At 41.1% G+C, this 18,356-nt stretch overlaps 1 protein-coding gene across 4 annotated transcripts in view; it reads left to right on the top strand.

Annotated features, from left to right (window-relative positions):
* The window catches only part of FMO2 (flavin containing dimethylaniline monoxygenase 2), a 34,771-nt gene extending 16,687 nt beyond the window's left edge, over positions 1–18,084 (top strand). For 2 of the 4 annotated variants that reach the window (XM_089336640.1, XM_089336641.1), the window contains exons 4-9: positions 1,673–1,835; positions 3,486–3,830; positions 9,049–9,248; positions 11,377–11,732; positions 13,961–14,033; positions 14,985–18,084. In XM_089336640.1, the coding sequence (XP_089192766.1) occupies positions 3,819–3,830; positions 9,049–9,248; positions 11,377–11,732; positions 13,961–14,033; positions 14,985–15,336 (993 nt within the window). In that variant the 5' untranslated portion in view covers positions 1,673–1,835; positions 3,486–3,818 and the 3' untranslated portion in view covers positions 15,337–18,084. 4 annotated transcript variants of the gene reach the window in all.
* The last annotated feature ends 272 nt before the right edge of the window (positions 18,085–18,356 follow it).

Below are 18,356 nucleotides of genomic sequence, written 5' to 3' on the forward strand. Positions count from 1 at the left end.
TTAACATTTCTCTTAAATATTCAGGTGCCCTGGCACTGGGTGCATATAACTTTATTATAGACCCATCTTCCTGTTGAGTTGATCCATTAACCATTACATAGTTCCCTTCATCTCTTTTAATTAAGGTCTATTTTTCTCTGATGTTAAGAAGGCTATCCCTGCTCTTTTTTGCTTTTTGTTAGCATGGAATCTTGTTTTCCATCTTTTCACTTTCAGTCTGCATATATCTTTGTTGATGACGTATGTTTCTTGTAGGCAACAAATAGATAAGTCTTGTTTTTTAATCCATTCAGCAATTCTGTATCTTTTAACTGGAGAATTTAGTCCATTTGCAGTCATTGATACCGTGATTTTAAAAAGCTCTTGGGTGATGCTAAAGGTGTTTGTCCTCTGAGCATACTTTGAGAAGCACAGATTTGCAGCTCCTCAGTTAGTATACTTCTTACAAGTGGAAAATCTCTACTCTCAGAAATTGCTCAGATATTTTAAAATATCTGAAAATTTGCAAAACTAGTTATAGGAGACTCAGACCTCCAGACAGTGAGTTATTTTAAAAAATATATATATAAATCGGGCCAGCACTGTGGCTCACTAGGCTAATCCTCTGCCTGCAGCGCCGGCACCCCAGGTTCTAGTCTCAGTTGGGGCGCTGGATTCTGTCCTGGTTCTTCCTCTTCCAGTCCAGCTCTCTGCTGTGGCCCGGGGGTGGGGATGGGGGTGGAGGATGGCCCAGGTCCTTGGGCCCTGCACCCGCATGGGAGACCAGGAGGAAGCACCTGGCTCCTGGCTTCAGATCGGTACAGTGCTAGCTGTAGCAGCCACTTGCGGGGTGAACCAATGGAAAAGGAAGACCTTTCTCTCTGTCTGTCTCTCTCTCACTGGCTAACTCTGCCTGTCAAAAAAAAAAAAAAATGAATCAATGAATCAGTCATGTATGTGATTCAAATTAGATAATTAACTGCATTGCTTTAAAAATAATTTGACTTAGAAATTTAGAAGCCCTTGTCCTATATCAGAGTGCTTTCGTTTGATTTCCAGATCTTAACTCCTATTTCCAGCTTTCTGCCATTGCAGATTTGGATGCAGCAGGAGATGGCTCAGGTCCCCACCACCCAGGTTGGAGACCTGGATTAAGTTTTGGGCTCCCAGATCCTGGCTCCCAGCTCTGGGCAACACAAACATTTGGAGAATAAACCAGTGAATGGGAGCCCTGTTATGTCTCTCCGTAATAAAATAAAATTCACTGGAGGTCTAACAATATGCCAGGCACTCTGACAAGTGCTTCACATGAAACACCTTCTCTTAATAAAGTCCACACAAAAGTGGACACATAGACTTGACAAATGCTGCTTTATCATTTAAGGGGTTAGTGTGTGTTTTGTGCCCTTGGGCAGATTTTGCAACTAATTTCTTTTCTCTTTCAAAGTCCTTATTCAGTATTTGATATCCTTGATACAAGATTTTCCACTGCTAAATAGACATTTAGCCCAAAACATCATGTCCTTAGGCAACTGCAAATAAGGGCACACTTAGCAGTTTTTGTTTACATGGCCTGAAATGATCTCAAATGGAGTCACAGATTACATTCTACCCACCACTGGACAGAGCCCTGGACACGGCCCATGCAATCCCAGAGTATCTCTCAATGATGACTTCTTTGTGTTTATTCAAGACCACTGTCATTAGTGTGAAAAAACGCCCAGATTTCTCATCTTCCGGCCAGTGGGAGGTTGTTACTCAGAGCAACAGCAAGGAGCAGAGTGCTGTCTTTGACGCAGTCATGGTCTGCAGTGGCCACCATATCCTGCCTAACATCCCACTGAAGTCATTTCCAGGTGAGGCCTGAGGAGAGCCCCAGCTCTCCGGGACAGATCTTAGGTAATTTCTATCCAACTGTATTGACAGGCAGGACTCACTACTCTGATGGAGCCTAATGCTGAGACTGGGAAAGAGCTGAAAAGATGGAAGACACAAAGTGCCATGTTGGTTTCTTGTGACCTGTTTAGGTCTTCGCTACACAGAAAGCTCAGCTTACTTCCACCAAAGTCACTTAGTGTTCCCCAGAACTTAATAACATTCTTACCTTAATAGGTTCTCTCTGGAGAGGGCTTTTAGCCGTATGCTTACCTGGGCCTTTTTCTATCCAGCCAGACACCTGTGACTTTGTCCTGTGCCTGGAGCCTTTTCCAAAGAGCCATGTCCATAGAAATAGGGTGCATTCCTGGAAATAAAAACTTCCGCCGAACAGTGATGAGCACGGAGCCATCTGTCCCAATGCCCCCAGGCTTTCCCTCAAAGAGCACGCTTCCTTCCTGTGGCCCTCAGGAAACATCTAATACAGTGGCTCACCAGCTAGGCTGTTCATTACAATCACCTGTGGATCTTCTAAATCATGGTGCCTGGGGCCCATCTGCAAAGATTGAAATGCTATGGGGAAGGGCTGGGTCAATTGAGGCTTGCTCAGGTGATTTTAATAGGCAGAACTGAGACCTCCTGATTCAAAGCAATGCTTCCCAAGCAGAACCATCTGGATGATTTTCCAAAGAAGAATTGCTGCCTCCTGCTCCCCATTTCTGATTCAGTGAGTCTGGTGTGAGACTGAGGATTCGCATTTATTACAGCTTCCCAGGTGATGCTGATGTTACTGGATGAGGGACCACGTTTTGAGAACAAATGATCTAAAGGTTCTTTCAAGTAACTACCATTGAAGGCAGACTTTAATAAAGTAGGTGTTTCTGGGAAGTAAGTAGTAATTAGTAGGCTGTTCTGCAATTAACCACCAGGAGGTTACTGATTTATGGAAACATAATTTCTATATGCTTGGATTATAGTTTATTTTCATTTTTGTTTGTTTTTGCTAGCAAACAATATGATTTCCAATTAGTACAGGATTACAATATTAGAACTTTTTAACGTGTTTAAGAAATATTTTTAAACTATCTGCTATGTATTTAGTGAAGCATTAAGCCTTTGAACATAATGTAAATTAAAATATTATCTCAAAACGAAAAAATGAGAAGTATCATTATATTCTTAGAAGTGTCTATGAGCTATATTGAATCTGTTCTCTTAATATTAATATATTAATGATAGCATTTATAAGAATTGTGTTGTAGTAATTATGCATTTGCTAGGACTCTGAGAATCTACTGTGTTAATAAATTCATTTTAAAAATCAACAGCAAACATTCAAGAGGCTAGCACATAGTCCTGAGTCTACTCTATCCATGATAAATACACAGGCTGCAGCCTCTGAAGTCAGATCCTCTGGTTCTGTACTTTACACTTGGTGCTAATGTTTCTAAATGTGCCTTATTCTTTGATTTTGCTGATTGGCCTTGCTTTTGCAACTCCTGTGGAAGGAAAGAAGTAAATCAAGTGTTTGACCTCAGAAAAGAACAGCTGACAGTGCAAGTTTTGTTGCAATTAACTTGACATAATTGTTTACTCAGAAGTTCACTGCCTTCTCTCTGCTTCCCCCGAAGGTATCGAGAAGTTTAAAGGCCAATATTTCCATAGTCGCCAATACAAACATCCAGCTGGACTTGAAGGGAAACGCATCTTGGTGATTGGAATAGGAAACTCGGCCTCAGACATTGCCGTTGAGCTGAGTAAGAAGGCTGCTCAGGTGTGGTGCTTTCTGCTTACCCAGGACTATGAGGGAGAGGAAATGTAAAGGGCACAGCACAGAACCCCAGCTGTGTAACCAAGGCTCCTTTACTCATTAATCTGTTAGTTGGTTGTCCCATGTGGTATCATAGAAAAATCTGGAAGGCAAGAAGCCAGAGTCCACCTCCCAGCTCCACCTGCAACGTGCCATGTGCCCTAGAGTGAGTCATTTCTGTTCTCTGGACAGTTTTTTAAATGGGCAGTCTCAGATGTTTTTCAGTCCAAGGGACTATTTCTACCCAGGGGACTTAACAAGATGTTGACCTGTTCATATTTGGGAGGTTCTTTTTAAAACTTTAGAGTATATTTGAATATATGTGAATTATAGATAATACAATGTCCATAGTATGCACAAAATAAAGATTAAATCAATAATAAGACTTCCAACCAAAACCATAGCTATTTAGGTGTTTCATGAAACTGTCCAAGGACTGTTGTCTTTGCACCTTTTCAGATACACCCACATCCCATATCACAGTGCCTGGGTTCAAGCGTTGGTTTCACTCCTGACTCTAGCTTCCTGCTAATCAACACCCTAGTAGGCAGCAGGTGATGGCTCAAGTACTTAGGTCTCAGCCACTCATATGAGAGACCTGGGTTGAGTTCCCAGCTCCCAGCTTTGACCTTGTCCAGCCCTCACTGTTGTGGGCACTTAGGAAATGACCCAGCAGATCAGAAATCCCAATATCTATTTCCGTCTCTCTCTCTCTCTTCCTCCATCTCTCTGTGTGACTGAGTGACTGCCTTTCAAATAAATGTAAACTAATAATCAAAAAACATTTTAAAACATAGATAATGCTGATAGAGATAGTTGGGAATGACAGAAAATAACTCCCTTCTGGAAGGATATACATTAGGCCAAGACAGTGTTGGGTTCTCTCCCAAAGGATTCTCTCTCAATAACACCTCAACCAGGAGCCCTATCATCCTCACACTAGCCTCTTCATTCTGGTGCCTCTGGCTACACAGACTCATATGGCCATGTCCAGAATCAGCAAAACTTTCTTGCCCTCAGTCTTACACTTTCAGGACTTGAGATGCCCAGCTGCAAACATGGTAAACAAATATGCCCCCAAGCAGGTTAACAAAGGGGTTGCACTGGAATCTGTCAGACCCATCTACCAGTCAATATCAGTTGGTACCAGCCTGGGGACAGAGAAGGTCACTAACACCAAAAAGAGATTTATTAGACTTTAGAAGTTTTCATATTTTTTCTGAAGGGAGCTACTTTTCACTCTGCAAAGCTTTAAGACCAACTTCCATGTGAAGAATGAGTGATGATGCAGTAACCTCAGAAGCTCAGGGCAGAGTGGGAGGATTGAGAGCCACCAGCTCTCATCTCCTTCACACTGGGAATACCAGCAAAGCCTGGGAAAGGTAACGTGATGGGGCAGGAGATAAAAGCTGAACTAAGAGAGGCCGGCGCCGCGACTCACTAGGCTAATCCTCTGCCTTGCAGCGCCGGCACACCAGGTTCTAGTCCCGGTACAGGTGCCGGATTCTGTCCCGGTTGCCCCCCTTCCAGGCCAGCTCTCTGCTGTGGCCAGGGAGTGCAGTGGAGGATGGCCCAAGTACTTGAGCCCTGCACTCCATGGGAGACCAGGAGAAGCACCTGGCTCCTGCCTTTGGATAGGCGCGGTGCGCCGGCCGCAGCGGCCATTGGAGGGTGAACCAACAGCAAAGGAAGACCTTTCTCTCTGTCTTTCTCTCTCACTGTCCACTCTGCCTCTCAAAAAAAAAAAAGCTGAACTAAGAGAAGAGTCATCCTAGACCCTTAGATGCTGTCAGATCCATGGTTTGCACTTAGGACAGATGTTCCAAAGCTATCAAATCTTGGGTTGCAAGAGCCACTTTAAGTGGGTCTGATCATGCAAAAAAATTCCTCAATGTCAAGAAACTGCCTGGTCAACTTTGTGTGCCTTACAGCTCCTTAAACAATCTTTTGTATGAAGTGTGTCTTCAGTACTTCTTAGATTCATAAGAGAAATTACAGTATAATTATATGTTATAATATATCTAATATTGTAATAAAAGTATAATTATCTATAATTGCAATGAAACCTTACATAGACTACCTTAGTCTCAAATCCTCTGTAAGAAGACTTACCACAGGGGGCTGGCACTGTGGCAGGTGAAGCTGCTATGTGCAGTGCAAGCAACTCATATAAGTTCCAGTTCAAGTCCTAGCTGCTCCACTTCCAACCCAGCTCCCAACTAATACACCTGGTAAAGCAGTAAAACATGTCCCAAGTTGTTGGGCCCCTGCACCCATGAGGGAGACCCACATGAAGCTCCTGGCTCCTGGCTTTGGCCTGGCTCAGCCCTGGCAGTGGTGGCCATTTGGGGAGTGAACCAGCAGATAGAAGATCTCCTGTCTGTCTCTCTCTCTCTGTCTGTAATTCCAACTTTCAGATAAATAAATAAATAAATAAATCTTAAAAAAAAAAAGAGGAAGACTTACCAGAGACATTACAGTAGCAAGGCACATAAAGGATGAAACTAGAACATCTTCAAAACCCAAATTCACCCAGATCTTGACTGCTCTCTGCTGTATTAAAGGAAGTTCACTTTCATAAAGCTATGGCATCCTTTATCACAGCCCAAAAGCATCATTCAAGATATTATGACACTAAGTTCTGGTGCCAGGTGATCCACACACTTCCCACCAAACACCACATCTCTGGCCTTTGGCTTGAAGCATGCACCTCAGGCCTTTCACACTCTCGCCACTAGCAGAATTATACAGGCTGGAGTCCCTGGCTGCAGGGAGAACCACCACGGAAAGAGAGTAAATAACATCGGCTCAGCTTGCATTTTGAAACATGGACTGATCTGATGGAAAAAAGGGGAACAGTCAGTCAAGGAAAGAGACATCAAGGGGAATATTTAAGATCAGTATCAAATACGTACTCAAAGTACTGGTCAATCTTCCTAGGAGCAACTGGAGAAATCAGGATGGAAGCAGGTCACTGCACAGAGAATAAGCAAGTGCCTCTGTTATGTCGATGCCAGTTGGCAGGCTGAAGATTAAGGTCCCTCCCCCAAATCTGTACCCTAACTGTGGCTTGCTCCAGACATGAGGCATTATATGTAATTCTCCCCCTTCCTCCCACAGCCTAGATTTACAAAATAATAACAGCTAGCAGTGTCTTCCATTTGTTTTAAGGACTTTACAAATATCATTATTTAATCTATATAAAATTACTTAATCTGTACAAAAATCTATACTAATTACTTAATCTATACAAAAATGCTATGAGGTAGATACTGCTGTAGGCCCATTTCATGGAGAGAGATATTGAGGCACAAAGTGGTTGAAATAAGTCATCAAAGGCAACACTGAGGTAAGTATGAGACTGGGATTTAAACCCAGGATGTCTGGGTCCAGAGTCCATGATCTTAAGTTCTTAAATCAGTTTCCTTGTAAATTAATCTTATGTGTTGATTAAATGCAGCCTCAAACAATAGAATTCATAGGATGCTATATAAAAATTTGAGAAGGCTATTCAAACACACTTGGATGAAGGGGGAGTAATAATGAATAAAGTAAAATATTTGCTTGAAAAGAAACTTCATGTTTCCCAAATGGCAAAAGTTAGTTGACAAGGTAAAGAATGGTATATCCAGCCGGCACCGCGGCTCACTAGGCTAATCCTCCGCTTTGCGGCGCCGGCACACTGGGTTCTAGTCCCGGTACAGGTGCCGGATTCTGTCCCGGTTGCCCTTCTTCCAGGCCAGCTCTCTGCTGTGGCCAGGGAGTGCAGTGGAGGATGGCCCAAGTGCTTGGGCCCTGCACCCCATGGGAGACCAGGAGAAGCACCTGGCTCCTGCCATCGGATCAGCCGCGGCAGCCATTGGAGGGTGAACCAATGGCAAAAAGGAAGACCTTTCTCTCTGTCTTTCTCTCTCACTGTCCACTCTGCCTGTCCAAAAAAAAAAAAAAAAAAAAAAAGAATGGTATATCCCAGAGGAAACTCAGAGGTAGATTTGAAGAAAAAGCAAATTGCAATCTAAGCTTACAGTATGGAAGGAAGATGACTTCTCTTGTTGTTCCCCTTCCAGGAATATAAGCCTATATGGACATCTACAGAGTGTTTAGGCCATAATCATATATTTCCAAGCATAATAGTTATTCATTTGTGCTATCAAAGTAACTTGGAGTGGGCAGACAATGTAAAAGGAGGGGAGAATACATTTTCTCTTAAAGAGCAACACACCACACACCACACCTGGAAATGTGTGCCGACTTGGGGATTTTACCATTGGTATTAGTCCAAAGACTTTTTTTTTCTTGTCTCCATGAAGTCTCAAGAATTTGTTTCAGTATTTCTAAACCAGTATCAAGGCCAATGGATACCCCCTTTTATGATGAAGTTGCTAGGGAGCACTAAAATTAGGAGATACTTCACTCTGAGATCAAACATCTTTTTTTTTTTTTTTTTTCCTGACAGGCAGAGTGGATAGTGAGAGAGAGAGACAGAGAAAGGTCCTTTTTGCCGTTGGTTCACCCTCCAGTGGCTGCCACGGCTGGCGCACTGCGGCCGACACACCGCGCTGATCCGATGGCAGGAGCCAGGTGCTTCTCCTGGTCTCCCATGGGGTGCAGGGCCCAAGCACTTGGGCCATCCTCCACTGCACTCCCTGGCCACAGCAGAGAGCTGGCCTGGAAGAGGGGCAACCGGGACAGAATCCGGCGCCCCGACTGGGACTAGAACCTGGTGTGCCGGCACTGCTAGGTGGAGGATTAGCCTATTGAGCCGCAGCACCGGCCAAACATCTTTAAAACAGATTTCCAGCCAGCGCTGCGGCTCAATAGGCTAATCCTTCACCTTCGGCGTTGGCACACCAGATTCTAGTCCCGGTTGGGTCACTGGATTCTGTCCTGGTTGCTCCTCTTCCAGTCCAGCTCTCTGCTGTGGCCAGGGAGTGCAGTGGAGGATGGCCCAAGCCCTTGGGCCCTGTACCCACATGGGAGACCAGGAGAGGTGCCTGGCTCCTGACGTCGGATCAGCGCGGTGCGCTGGCCGCAGTGCGCCAGCCACAGTGGTCACTTGAGGGGTGAACCAACGGAAAAAGGAAGACCTTTCTCTCTGTCTCTCTCTCTCTCTCACTGTCCACTCTGCCTGTCAAAAAATAAAAATTAAAAAAAAAAACAGATTTCCATGACCCTGGTTGTTACATGCCCCCCTATATTGTGGGAGAGGAAAAACTAATCTCTCTCTCTCTCTCTCTCTCTCTCAAATAAATAAATTTCAAATAAATGAATAAAACATAACCTTCATAAGTTCTGATGCCACACATCATATATCCCCTATACAGTGGATTCCTCCCAAAGGGGACATCACCCTAATTTAAACTGCATTTCTTTTTGCTTACCAGGTATATATCAGCACCAGAAAAGGTTCCTGGGTCATGAGCCGTATCTCCGAAGATGGCTATCCTTGGGACATGGTGTTCCACACTAGGTTTAGCTCAATGCTCCGAAATGTTCTGCCACGAATGATTGTAAAATGGATGATGGAACAACAGATGAATCGGTGGTTCAACCATGAAAATTATGGTCTTGCACCTGAAAACAAGTAGAGTTACTTTTCTTTCTTATGGTGTACTCTTTTTTCTTATGGTGTACTCTGTTTAACCTTCTGCCTTCTGAAATGAAAGGGTTCATTGTGCTCTTCCAAATGCTAGACAGAAAATGAACAGATCCTGGGGCAAGTTGTGCAATTCCCATCATAAAGGCTAACCAGCAGTTAAAAATATGTCCATTGGACCTAAAAGCCAAGAGCGTTTTTATAATGAAAATTTGGGAAAAGAAAGCATGAATCATGTATATTGGCTATAGACATAGATATGTTGGGTAAGATAAGATGGGAAAGTTTGAGGATAGGAAGACTGTTCATAAGCAGACTGTCCACCTAAATCGCTTCAGGTTAATGATGAAAGCTTGTAGGTGAGCAGGAGACAGTGGCACTTGTGGACCAGCCACCAGAGGTTTGTAAGTCAAGGTTTCAATGCACATTCAGGAATGTGAAACAGTCATTTGTAGTCTCCAGTCCACAGTGGTTTACTGATTAGTGATTTACTGTTCTCTCCAACTTCTGGCCCTTATAAATAATTTTAGGACACTCGGGATTTTCTTTTATCAATTTATTAGTAAGCAAGGTTGTCTAAAGTTGCTTCTCTCTTTTTTAAGATTTATTTATTTATTTGAAAGAGGTACAGGGAGACAGAGGCAGAGAGAGAGAGAGTGAGAGAGAGAGAGAGAAAGTCTTCCATCTGCTGGTTCACTACCCAAATGGCTGCAACAGCCAGAGCTGGACCGATCCAAAGCAGGAGCCAGGAGCTTCTTCTAGGTTTCCCAAATGAGTTCAGGGGCCCAAATATTTGGGTCATCCTCTACTGCTTTTCCCAGGCCACAGCAGAGAGCTGGATCTGAAGTAAGGCAGCTAGGACTCAAACCAGCACCCATATGGAATGCTGGCACTGGAGAAGGCAGCTTTACCCTCTATGCCACAATGCCAGCCCCGAAGTTGCTTCTCTTTACAAAGATTAAAATTGCCAACAGGGTAGTTCAGAGCTATAACCCAAAAGTATGCATATCACATAGATCCTAGAGTTTCAGTCCCAAATTTGTTCCATATTCCCTTCCCCCAAAACACCCAAATAGGTGAAGTAAAAATATTGTCATCTGCTCCAGAAAGCAGAAGCAGGATATCCAGAGTGGCCCAACACTGGGGAGGCTGCTTCCACAGGGGTGTGGTGGGAATCCTTTCCTTCAGAGGAAAGGAATGCAAGGAACTATGCAAGGAAATGCATAGTTCTCAATCTGATAAGCAAGGCTTTGCTTATTCTATATACTATGAGTGTTCTTCCTTTGGGGAGCTTCTGAGAACATATTCCTTTCTCTTTGTGGCAAAACAAATCATTGTTGTCTTAAAGTTATACATCACTGATATTGTAAGCACAACCATCCGTTAGAGATGCTTATTTTTCTTGTGTTGATAACAGACTCCTTCCCTTTAAAAAATGAAAAGTGGTCTTTACAACATTTAAACAAATGTCAAGCAACTGCTCTATTCTGAGATCTGATACATGCACCGTGAATTGTCTCACTTTAAAAAAGATAAAATGGTTCCAAAATCTACCAATTAAAAAAAAAAACTCCACAAAACAAACAGACTTTGTTCCATCAACATGCTATCCCAGAGACTCCATGAATATTTGGGGTCAACAGATGTCACCAGACCTAACTTTATACATTATTTTCACACTAATCTCTTAATAAGTTATAAAACTAATGGAAATTTAACATTTTTCCTCTTCCTTACTTATGATCTGATAGAGATTAACAAAATAGTGAAAGCTATATGGCCTAAAAATGATTGAATCATATGTGAGATAGCTACCACCAGAATACTCAAACATTAATCACACACATTGGCATTTTGTCTAAGCCTGCAGGGAATCTTCTTTATTTACAATGTTTTTTACTTATATCATCTACATGTTTTCTCATATGGATTGAAGGGACATAATTATAACATGAGAAGGAAGCCAGTTAATAAAGATTAGTACAGACCAGCTAGTCCAGTTAGTTTTAGAGATATTTGGTAAAACCCTTTATTTGCACAGCCAGCAAAAAAGTCAGGCGAGTTGAAGATTGCTCAGTAAAGAATGCTTCTGAGTGTTTTTTTCTGTGTGTCTCAGGTATCTTATGAAAGAACCTGTGCTAAATGATGACCTTCCAAGTCGTATTCTATATGGAACCATCAAGGTGAAACGAAGAGTGAAAGAGCTCACAGAAAGTGCTGCCATCTTTGAGGATGGCACAGTGGAGGAAGACATTGATGTCATTGTCTTTGCAACAGGATACACGTTTGCTTTTCCTTTCCTTGAAGAGTCACTTGTTAAAATAGAGGATAATATGGTCTCACTCTACAAATACATGTTCCCTCCTCAACTGGAGAAGTCAACCTTTGCATGCCTTGGTCTCATCCAGCCCCTAGGTTCCATTTTCCCAACTGTGGAACTTCAAGCTCGTTGGGCAACAAGAGTTTTCAAAGGTAAATGAGTGGGCAATGGATGGGTAGCTGAGGGTTTCAGACCTGGTGGAGTTTGCTCAATAAATAATTTAGACACAAAAGTTGCAATAAAAAGGCTGACAACATTGACTGCCCTCACAAGATTAACAACCTAAAGTGTTGGTGGGAAATTTGAAGAATAACAAATATAGGGTCACAGTAATAACAAATAACCACCATCTCCCCTTTAAAATAACAGACAGTTCAGAGAATTTCAGTTGGCATAAAGTTAAGTAATATTATCCTTTCTTTGAGTCAGATCAAGTTAAGGAGGAAAATATTTATGCCCCTCTTATTTATACCTATTTAATGTTTATAAATCCTTCAGGGCCATGTGTTTGGTGCAGCTGTTAAGACAGCACTTGGGACTCCTGTATCCCATACTGGAGTGCCTGGGTCCAAGTACTGCCTCCACTTCTAATTCCAGTTTCCTGCTGATGTGTAGGCAGGAGCAGCAGGGGAGTCTCCAGCACTTGGATCCCTACCATTCACATGGGAAACCTGTTTTGAAATTCTGGCTTCTTGATTTGGCCTGGCCCAGATCTAGCTGTTGTGGAACATTTGGAAAGTGAACCAACAGATGGAAGATTCCCTCTCTCTGTCATCAGAATTCTCTTACTAATCTTTCTCTCTCCATTGAATCTGTGAGAGTCAGTCTCAATCTCATTATGGTCTTTTTTCAACTAAAATTAACTCAGGTGGATGGGCAGATATTTGCATTGGGTTGATAACTAGATACTCACAGCAACAGTAATTACTTAATTACTGATGAACCTCAGCATAAGAACAGGGGTTTAGGGTGTGTAAGTGGTTGGAAAAGAGTCATTAACCATGGATCTAAAGCACACTATCATTTTAAAGGGATTAGTGACAGTTTTAGCTAATAAATTGATCCACTAACATGTAACAAAGTTAATCTGCATATGGAGAGGAAACACTTGACTACATCACATTTAGGGCTGTATTCCTAATAAAAAGATTATGAACTAATCTTCCAATAAACAAATCATGTTTCTCAAAATTATGCTTTTTAAAAAGTCAAAAATTATACATACCTATTTTAAGAAAATATAAAGGGAAGTTGTCTATTTTTATTTTTATAAGCTCTAATAAACTAGATAAATTTTAGAAAACAGTACCGGTGTCATTTTCAGATCAACATAATGGAGGAAAACATCCAAGTGGAACAGCAATCATCTTATCCTTAGCACAATACAAAATTATGAAATCCATATAAAAATAATATTGACAAAATGTTAAAATTAAATTGTGTCCACTATAATTTATAGATGTTAAAAAATAAATTTTCTTTAAAGACAGTTTCTCTATGAATCTCCAGACTGTGATGAATTGAAGATCATATCACTGAAAAAAAATAATATCTGCCAGGGCAGAGAGACAAAGTGAAAATGAGAATGTAAATGGGAGAAGTAGTTAAAAACATAATAATTGGCTCAGTGTTAGAAAAAGAAAGGGAAAAGGATCAAGGAAGATTTACAGACCTCTGGAGTTGGAAACTGGGTGGGACACAGTGCTGTGAATGGAGAGAAAGTATACAGAGGAGTTGCAAGCCTAGACAGGAAGCCTTCAATAGTGGGCTCAGTTTTGGGCTACCCAGACCTGAGTCATCTGATGATGAGCCAGGTACAGGAGAAGCTCTGGGACACTTGTGAACAGGATAGGAATTCATAAACACACACTACAAACTCTTGCATGAATCTATTTTCTCTATCCCCACTGGGCGATTTTCATCTCTTACCAATTTCACTTTAGCAACCCCTTAAGTAGTTCCCCTAACTTTAGGCTCAGCTTCCTCGAGCCTGTCTTCCTAAATTCATCAGCCAGAGGTATCTTGCCAAAAACCAAGTCTGATCTTTTCTCTTGGTGCAGCAAACTCCCATAATTTGCAGGTCACATTCAGGACAGAACCTGAACCACTTGGCAAAAGATCTCCAGAGTCCTCAGACACAGTCATCTGCACTAGCCCCTTTCCTAGTCCTCTTCACCTGTTAGTTCTTGCTGCAGACTGTGATCTCCAGGCAGCATCATATAGAACATTAAAGGGATGGCACTCCTGGAGATCAATAGCAAGGCAGCGCTGACCAATAGGACAAGATTAAATGGTCAGAGTGTGTTTTAAGAACCAGCTACTAGACAAAGCAATGAACATAAATCAAACCTGCCATTTAACCCAAGCTTTTCTTTTCTAGGCTTGTGTAGCTTACCTTCAAAGGAGACCATGATGGCAGACATTATCAAGAGGAATGAAAACAGAATTGCCCTGTAAGAATGCCTTTTAAACATACTTTACATACAATGATCTGACGACTTACAAGAATCACCTAGCTCCTTCATAAAAATACAAATTTCTGGGTAACAACCCAGACCAAGAGAATTAGCATCTCTGTGGATGATATTGGACATTTACATTTTTATATTCTTCTAGGTGACTCTTTTACATGTTTAAGAACCAACTACTTACAGATAGGAACTGTACTAAATCAGAACATTTTTCCTTGACTTAATTTCATTTTGGTTTTATATGATGAGCTTGTCAGATACCTCATCTTCTCAGGTCACCCACACTGTCTGGTTAGAGAGAGGATGGGCTGGGGCAGTCGTAGATGACAGTCGCTCAGGGGGGTCTCCACCAAAATAAATTAGAAAGGGGTTGGTGTGAAGGTTCAAAGACTTACTTTTTGATGAGATGGAATAGAGTTCAGCAGTGATGAATACCATTCGACAGTTGATTTGGAGGGCTTACATACCTTGCAAGAGGTTATTTCAGGTTCAAATTCTGGTTCATCTAATATTTATCGGGCATCTACTGTATGCCTGCTAGGCCTCCAGGAACTTTGGTAATTTAACAAATAAGTATCAAACATGTCCTCTGGGCAAGACACCAAGCTAGGCTTTCATATGTATTGTCTCATGAATCTTAGCAGCAATGCTGGCCTGCATGGACTTGCTTGCAGATGTGCAGCTACTTACTAACTACCAAACCCACAGTTATCAATCTCACCACATTCCTAGGACTTCCTTGAAGTTATAGCTATGTACTCCATGGCCTACTGTCAGAGAACTCCCAATGGATTAAACTCACACTTTGCACCAGAAATTCATTCAAAATTCATTCATTCATTCCTGCATTCTCCCAACAGCTATGGAAAGCCAATTACTCTTATAAAACTTATAACATTTTGTGACTCTGTCCTTTTTGCTTTCTTCATTAAGGTTTGGAGAGAGCCTGAGCCAGAAACTGCAGACCAATTACATCGACTACTTGGACGAACTCGCCTTAGAGATAGGGGCAAAGCCAGACTTAGTCTCATTCTTGTTTAAAGATCCTAAACTTGCTGTGAAACTCTATTTCGGGCCCTGCAATTCCTACCAGTATCGCCTGGTTGGGCCTGGACAATGGGAGGGAGCCAGGAATGCCATCTTCACCCAGAAGCAGAGAATACTGAAGCCTTTAAAGACTCGGACCCTGAAGGCTTCATCTAACTTCCCTGTTTCCTTTTTGTTGAAATTCCTGGGCCTTTTTGCTCTTGTCCTGGCCTTTTTGTTCCAGCTGCAATGGTTCTAATCTGTTGGTGTAACACTTTCGGCGTTATCTTGTCAATCAGTACTGCTTTTGAAAACAAAGATTAAAATAATTTTAAATCTATATCCTAAATTATGGAATTGAGAGGAGCGAATGAATGGAATAATTATGGAGAATTAGCAGAATTGGGTCTTTATATCAAAGTAAAATTATGCTATGGAATTTCTTTTCCTGGCTCAGGTAGATCAGATGGCCAGGCCTGACATGGAAGACATGTGTGGAAAATATAGTGGAATTACACAAATTAAAAAGAAGATGATTGGCTTAAGCTGTTGGAGAACTACATTTGTGGTTAATATTTAAGACTCCTGCCTAGTTTTCCTGGTGGTCTTCCTTCTAGAGTCAGACATTAGGTCACACTCCATTTGCTTGGTAGGGGATCATTTAAGAATATTGCAGGAAAAAATGAGAAGATGGATTTGGAAAATAATGGCAATGCTCAGACTTTTATGGCCTCATATTGAAAGCTGAACTAATAGCCACATTTCTTATATTTTTACAGAAATACTGCTGGAAAAATAAAAATAAATATGCTATAATAGTAAGTAATAAATACATAGATTTAGTGCTTCACATAGAGCATTGTGTCATGTGCATGTTATATGAATTATTTCATTTAACTGTTACAAATCTATGAGATAAATATAGCTATTATAACCATTTACAGATGATGAAGCTAAGATTCAGTACAGTTGGGTAACATGTCTTGTAATAGATTTGGAATGGGAGTGCAGATCTGTTGAACTCCAGAACTGAAAATCATAACCTTTCCTGTAAGATACATATTTACAAAAATACTATTGATAAAGTACTTATCAATATACTATTTTATTTTTAATCATATACTTGTTACTTTTAAAGAAACTTTACACAGAAAAAATGCTCTCCTCACAAATATAATCTGATTTTATTTATAATTTTGGGCTTATTTTTCCCCAGATCTAAAATATATATGAAGAAATTTATGCTGAAATATAACTATGCAATAACATAAAATATTCATTGATAATTTGGAAAAAGAAGAACTAAGGAAGAAAAATGCATCTCTAAACTAATGAAAGGCACTGTGATAACTAAGCCTTATATCTAGTTCTAGCCTTAAGACATCCAGGGCAAAATGCCAAACAATATGTAATCTTTGTCATCTGATCAAGGGAAGCGTATCAGTTAGGAGGCACAAACTTTTTCTTGGAGCCAGGTCTAAACAATACACAAGCAACCTAATGTCAATAAACATTGAGCAACAATAATGGATAAACATCTGGTCATGGAACATTGACCACAGTTGCTCTTTGCATGAACTGTGCTTTGGGAGATAAGCTACACCATGAGCCAAGACCAAGGCCCTCAAAGAGAGGGCAAAGGTTAGAAATGCTGAAGATGTAGGCAAATTTTCCCTCTTACTACTTAATTTTGGCCTGGATTTGTCCCTTAAGGGCCCAGAACAATACAATGAGAATCTGCCAATGGAAACTTGTCTTCAAAGTCTATTGAAATTACACCAAGATTATAAGTTACACCAAATCTTGACAAGCAAGTTTTTTTGAATTGTTCTTATTAACAAACTCCTTTGAAAAACTGCAAATAATGTATAAAATTATTTCTTGATTAAAAACTGTTTACTGATCATTAAAGGTTTTTTTTTTTTTGCAAGCCATTATATTAATAAGAATTTATCAAGCTTTTATAGAAATGGCCATCAAACTACTGCCAGGGGCCAAATCCAGCCTCTCACCTGTTTTTGTAAATAAAATTTTATTGAAAACGTAACCACACCCATTCATTTATTGTCTATGGCTGCTTTCAAGCTACTGAGGCAGTGCTGAGTAGATGCATCAGAAATCATGTGGCCCACAAAACCTAAGCCATTTAGCTTCTGACTCTTTAAAGAGAAAGTTTGTCATCTCCCACTTCTTCTCAGCAATTCCTCCTTTAGAGCTTTGCTGCTTTGTGCTACAGTTCACAACTTGCAATTCATTGTCTTGTTTTGTGTAACTCACTTTATCTCATTACCAATACCCATTGAAGTAGTTGTGCTTGTTATCCTACTTTTACAGTGGGAGAGATTGAAAAAAAACATTTGTTAGGTTGATACTAAATCATTGGGAAAATAGCTCATTAGAACGAAATATTAAATTATGTGTTCTTGAAAAAATCATGAAACCTTTCCATCTATTCCCTCATCTTTGGAAAAATACAAACAGTTCATTTCTAGGGTTGCCCCTAAGGAAGCCTCATTTGGTCTATCCTGCCTCCCAACCCCCTGAGTGTGAAACTATCCCAGCAACTGTCTAGTGGATTCCAAACTGATCCGTTGACCACCTACATCAGAAAACTTGGGGAACTTACGGAAATGCAGCTTACTGAGTGTAAACGCACCAGTAATCCAGACCAGCTGGACAGGAATCTCTGCAGTTTTGTGCATAAGAAATTGAGAAAACATTCCTTTCGATCTTTCAAAAGAAGCTGCATTTGGAGATCAGCTGTTGACATTTTCCTTTCCTGCAGACCCAATTCCTCTTTCTTTACCTTTGGTGCTTTGTGCTGCTCCTGTAAGAGATGTGAGTAGGTTCTCACCTTCCTGCACTATCTCTCCCTGTGATGGTTTTCTTTCCTAACCCTTCCTTTTAGATGTCATTCTCTCTATGATGGCTCCTTGATTTTTCTAACTGAAAGTCAAATTTGTCACATTGTTCTGTACAGAAAAATAAACGCATCTTAAAAACACAAGCCTGGGATCCTGATATGTAATAAAATTGCAAGCAATGACTTCACATAATGAATGTTCTAAAAACTTAACCCAGAAAGAACTTGGGATACACATTATAATGAGAAGGGCAAAGGAAGACTCTTCCTTAAAATTAGCCTTTCAGGGATGGCGCTGTGGTGCAGGAGAGTTAAGCCCTGGCCTGCAGCACCAGCATCCCATATGGGGGCCAGTTCGAGTCCTGGCTGCTGCTCTTCCAATCCAGCTCTCTGCTGGGAAAAGCAGCAGAAGATGG

This window comes from Oryctolagus cuniculus, chromosome 7, assembly GCF_051225735.1.
Source record: "Oryctolagus cuniculus isolate XC-2025 breed Fujian yellow rabbit chromosome 7, ASM5122573v1, whole genome shotgun sequence".
NCBI lineage: Eukaryota > Metazoa > Chordata > Mammalia > Lagomorpha > Leporidae > Oryctolagus > Oryctolagus cuniculus.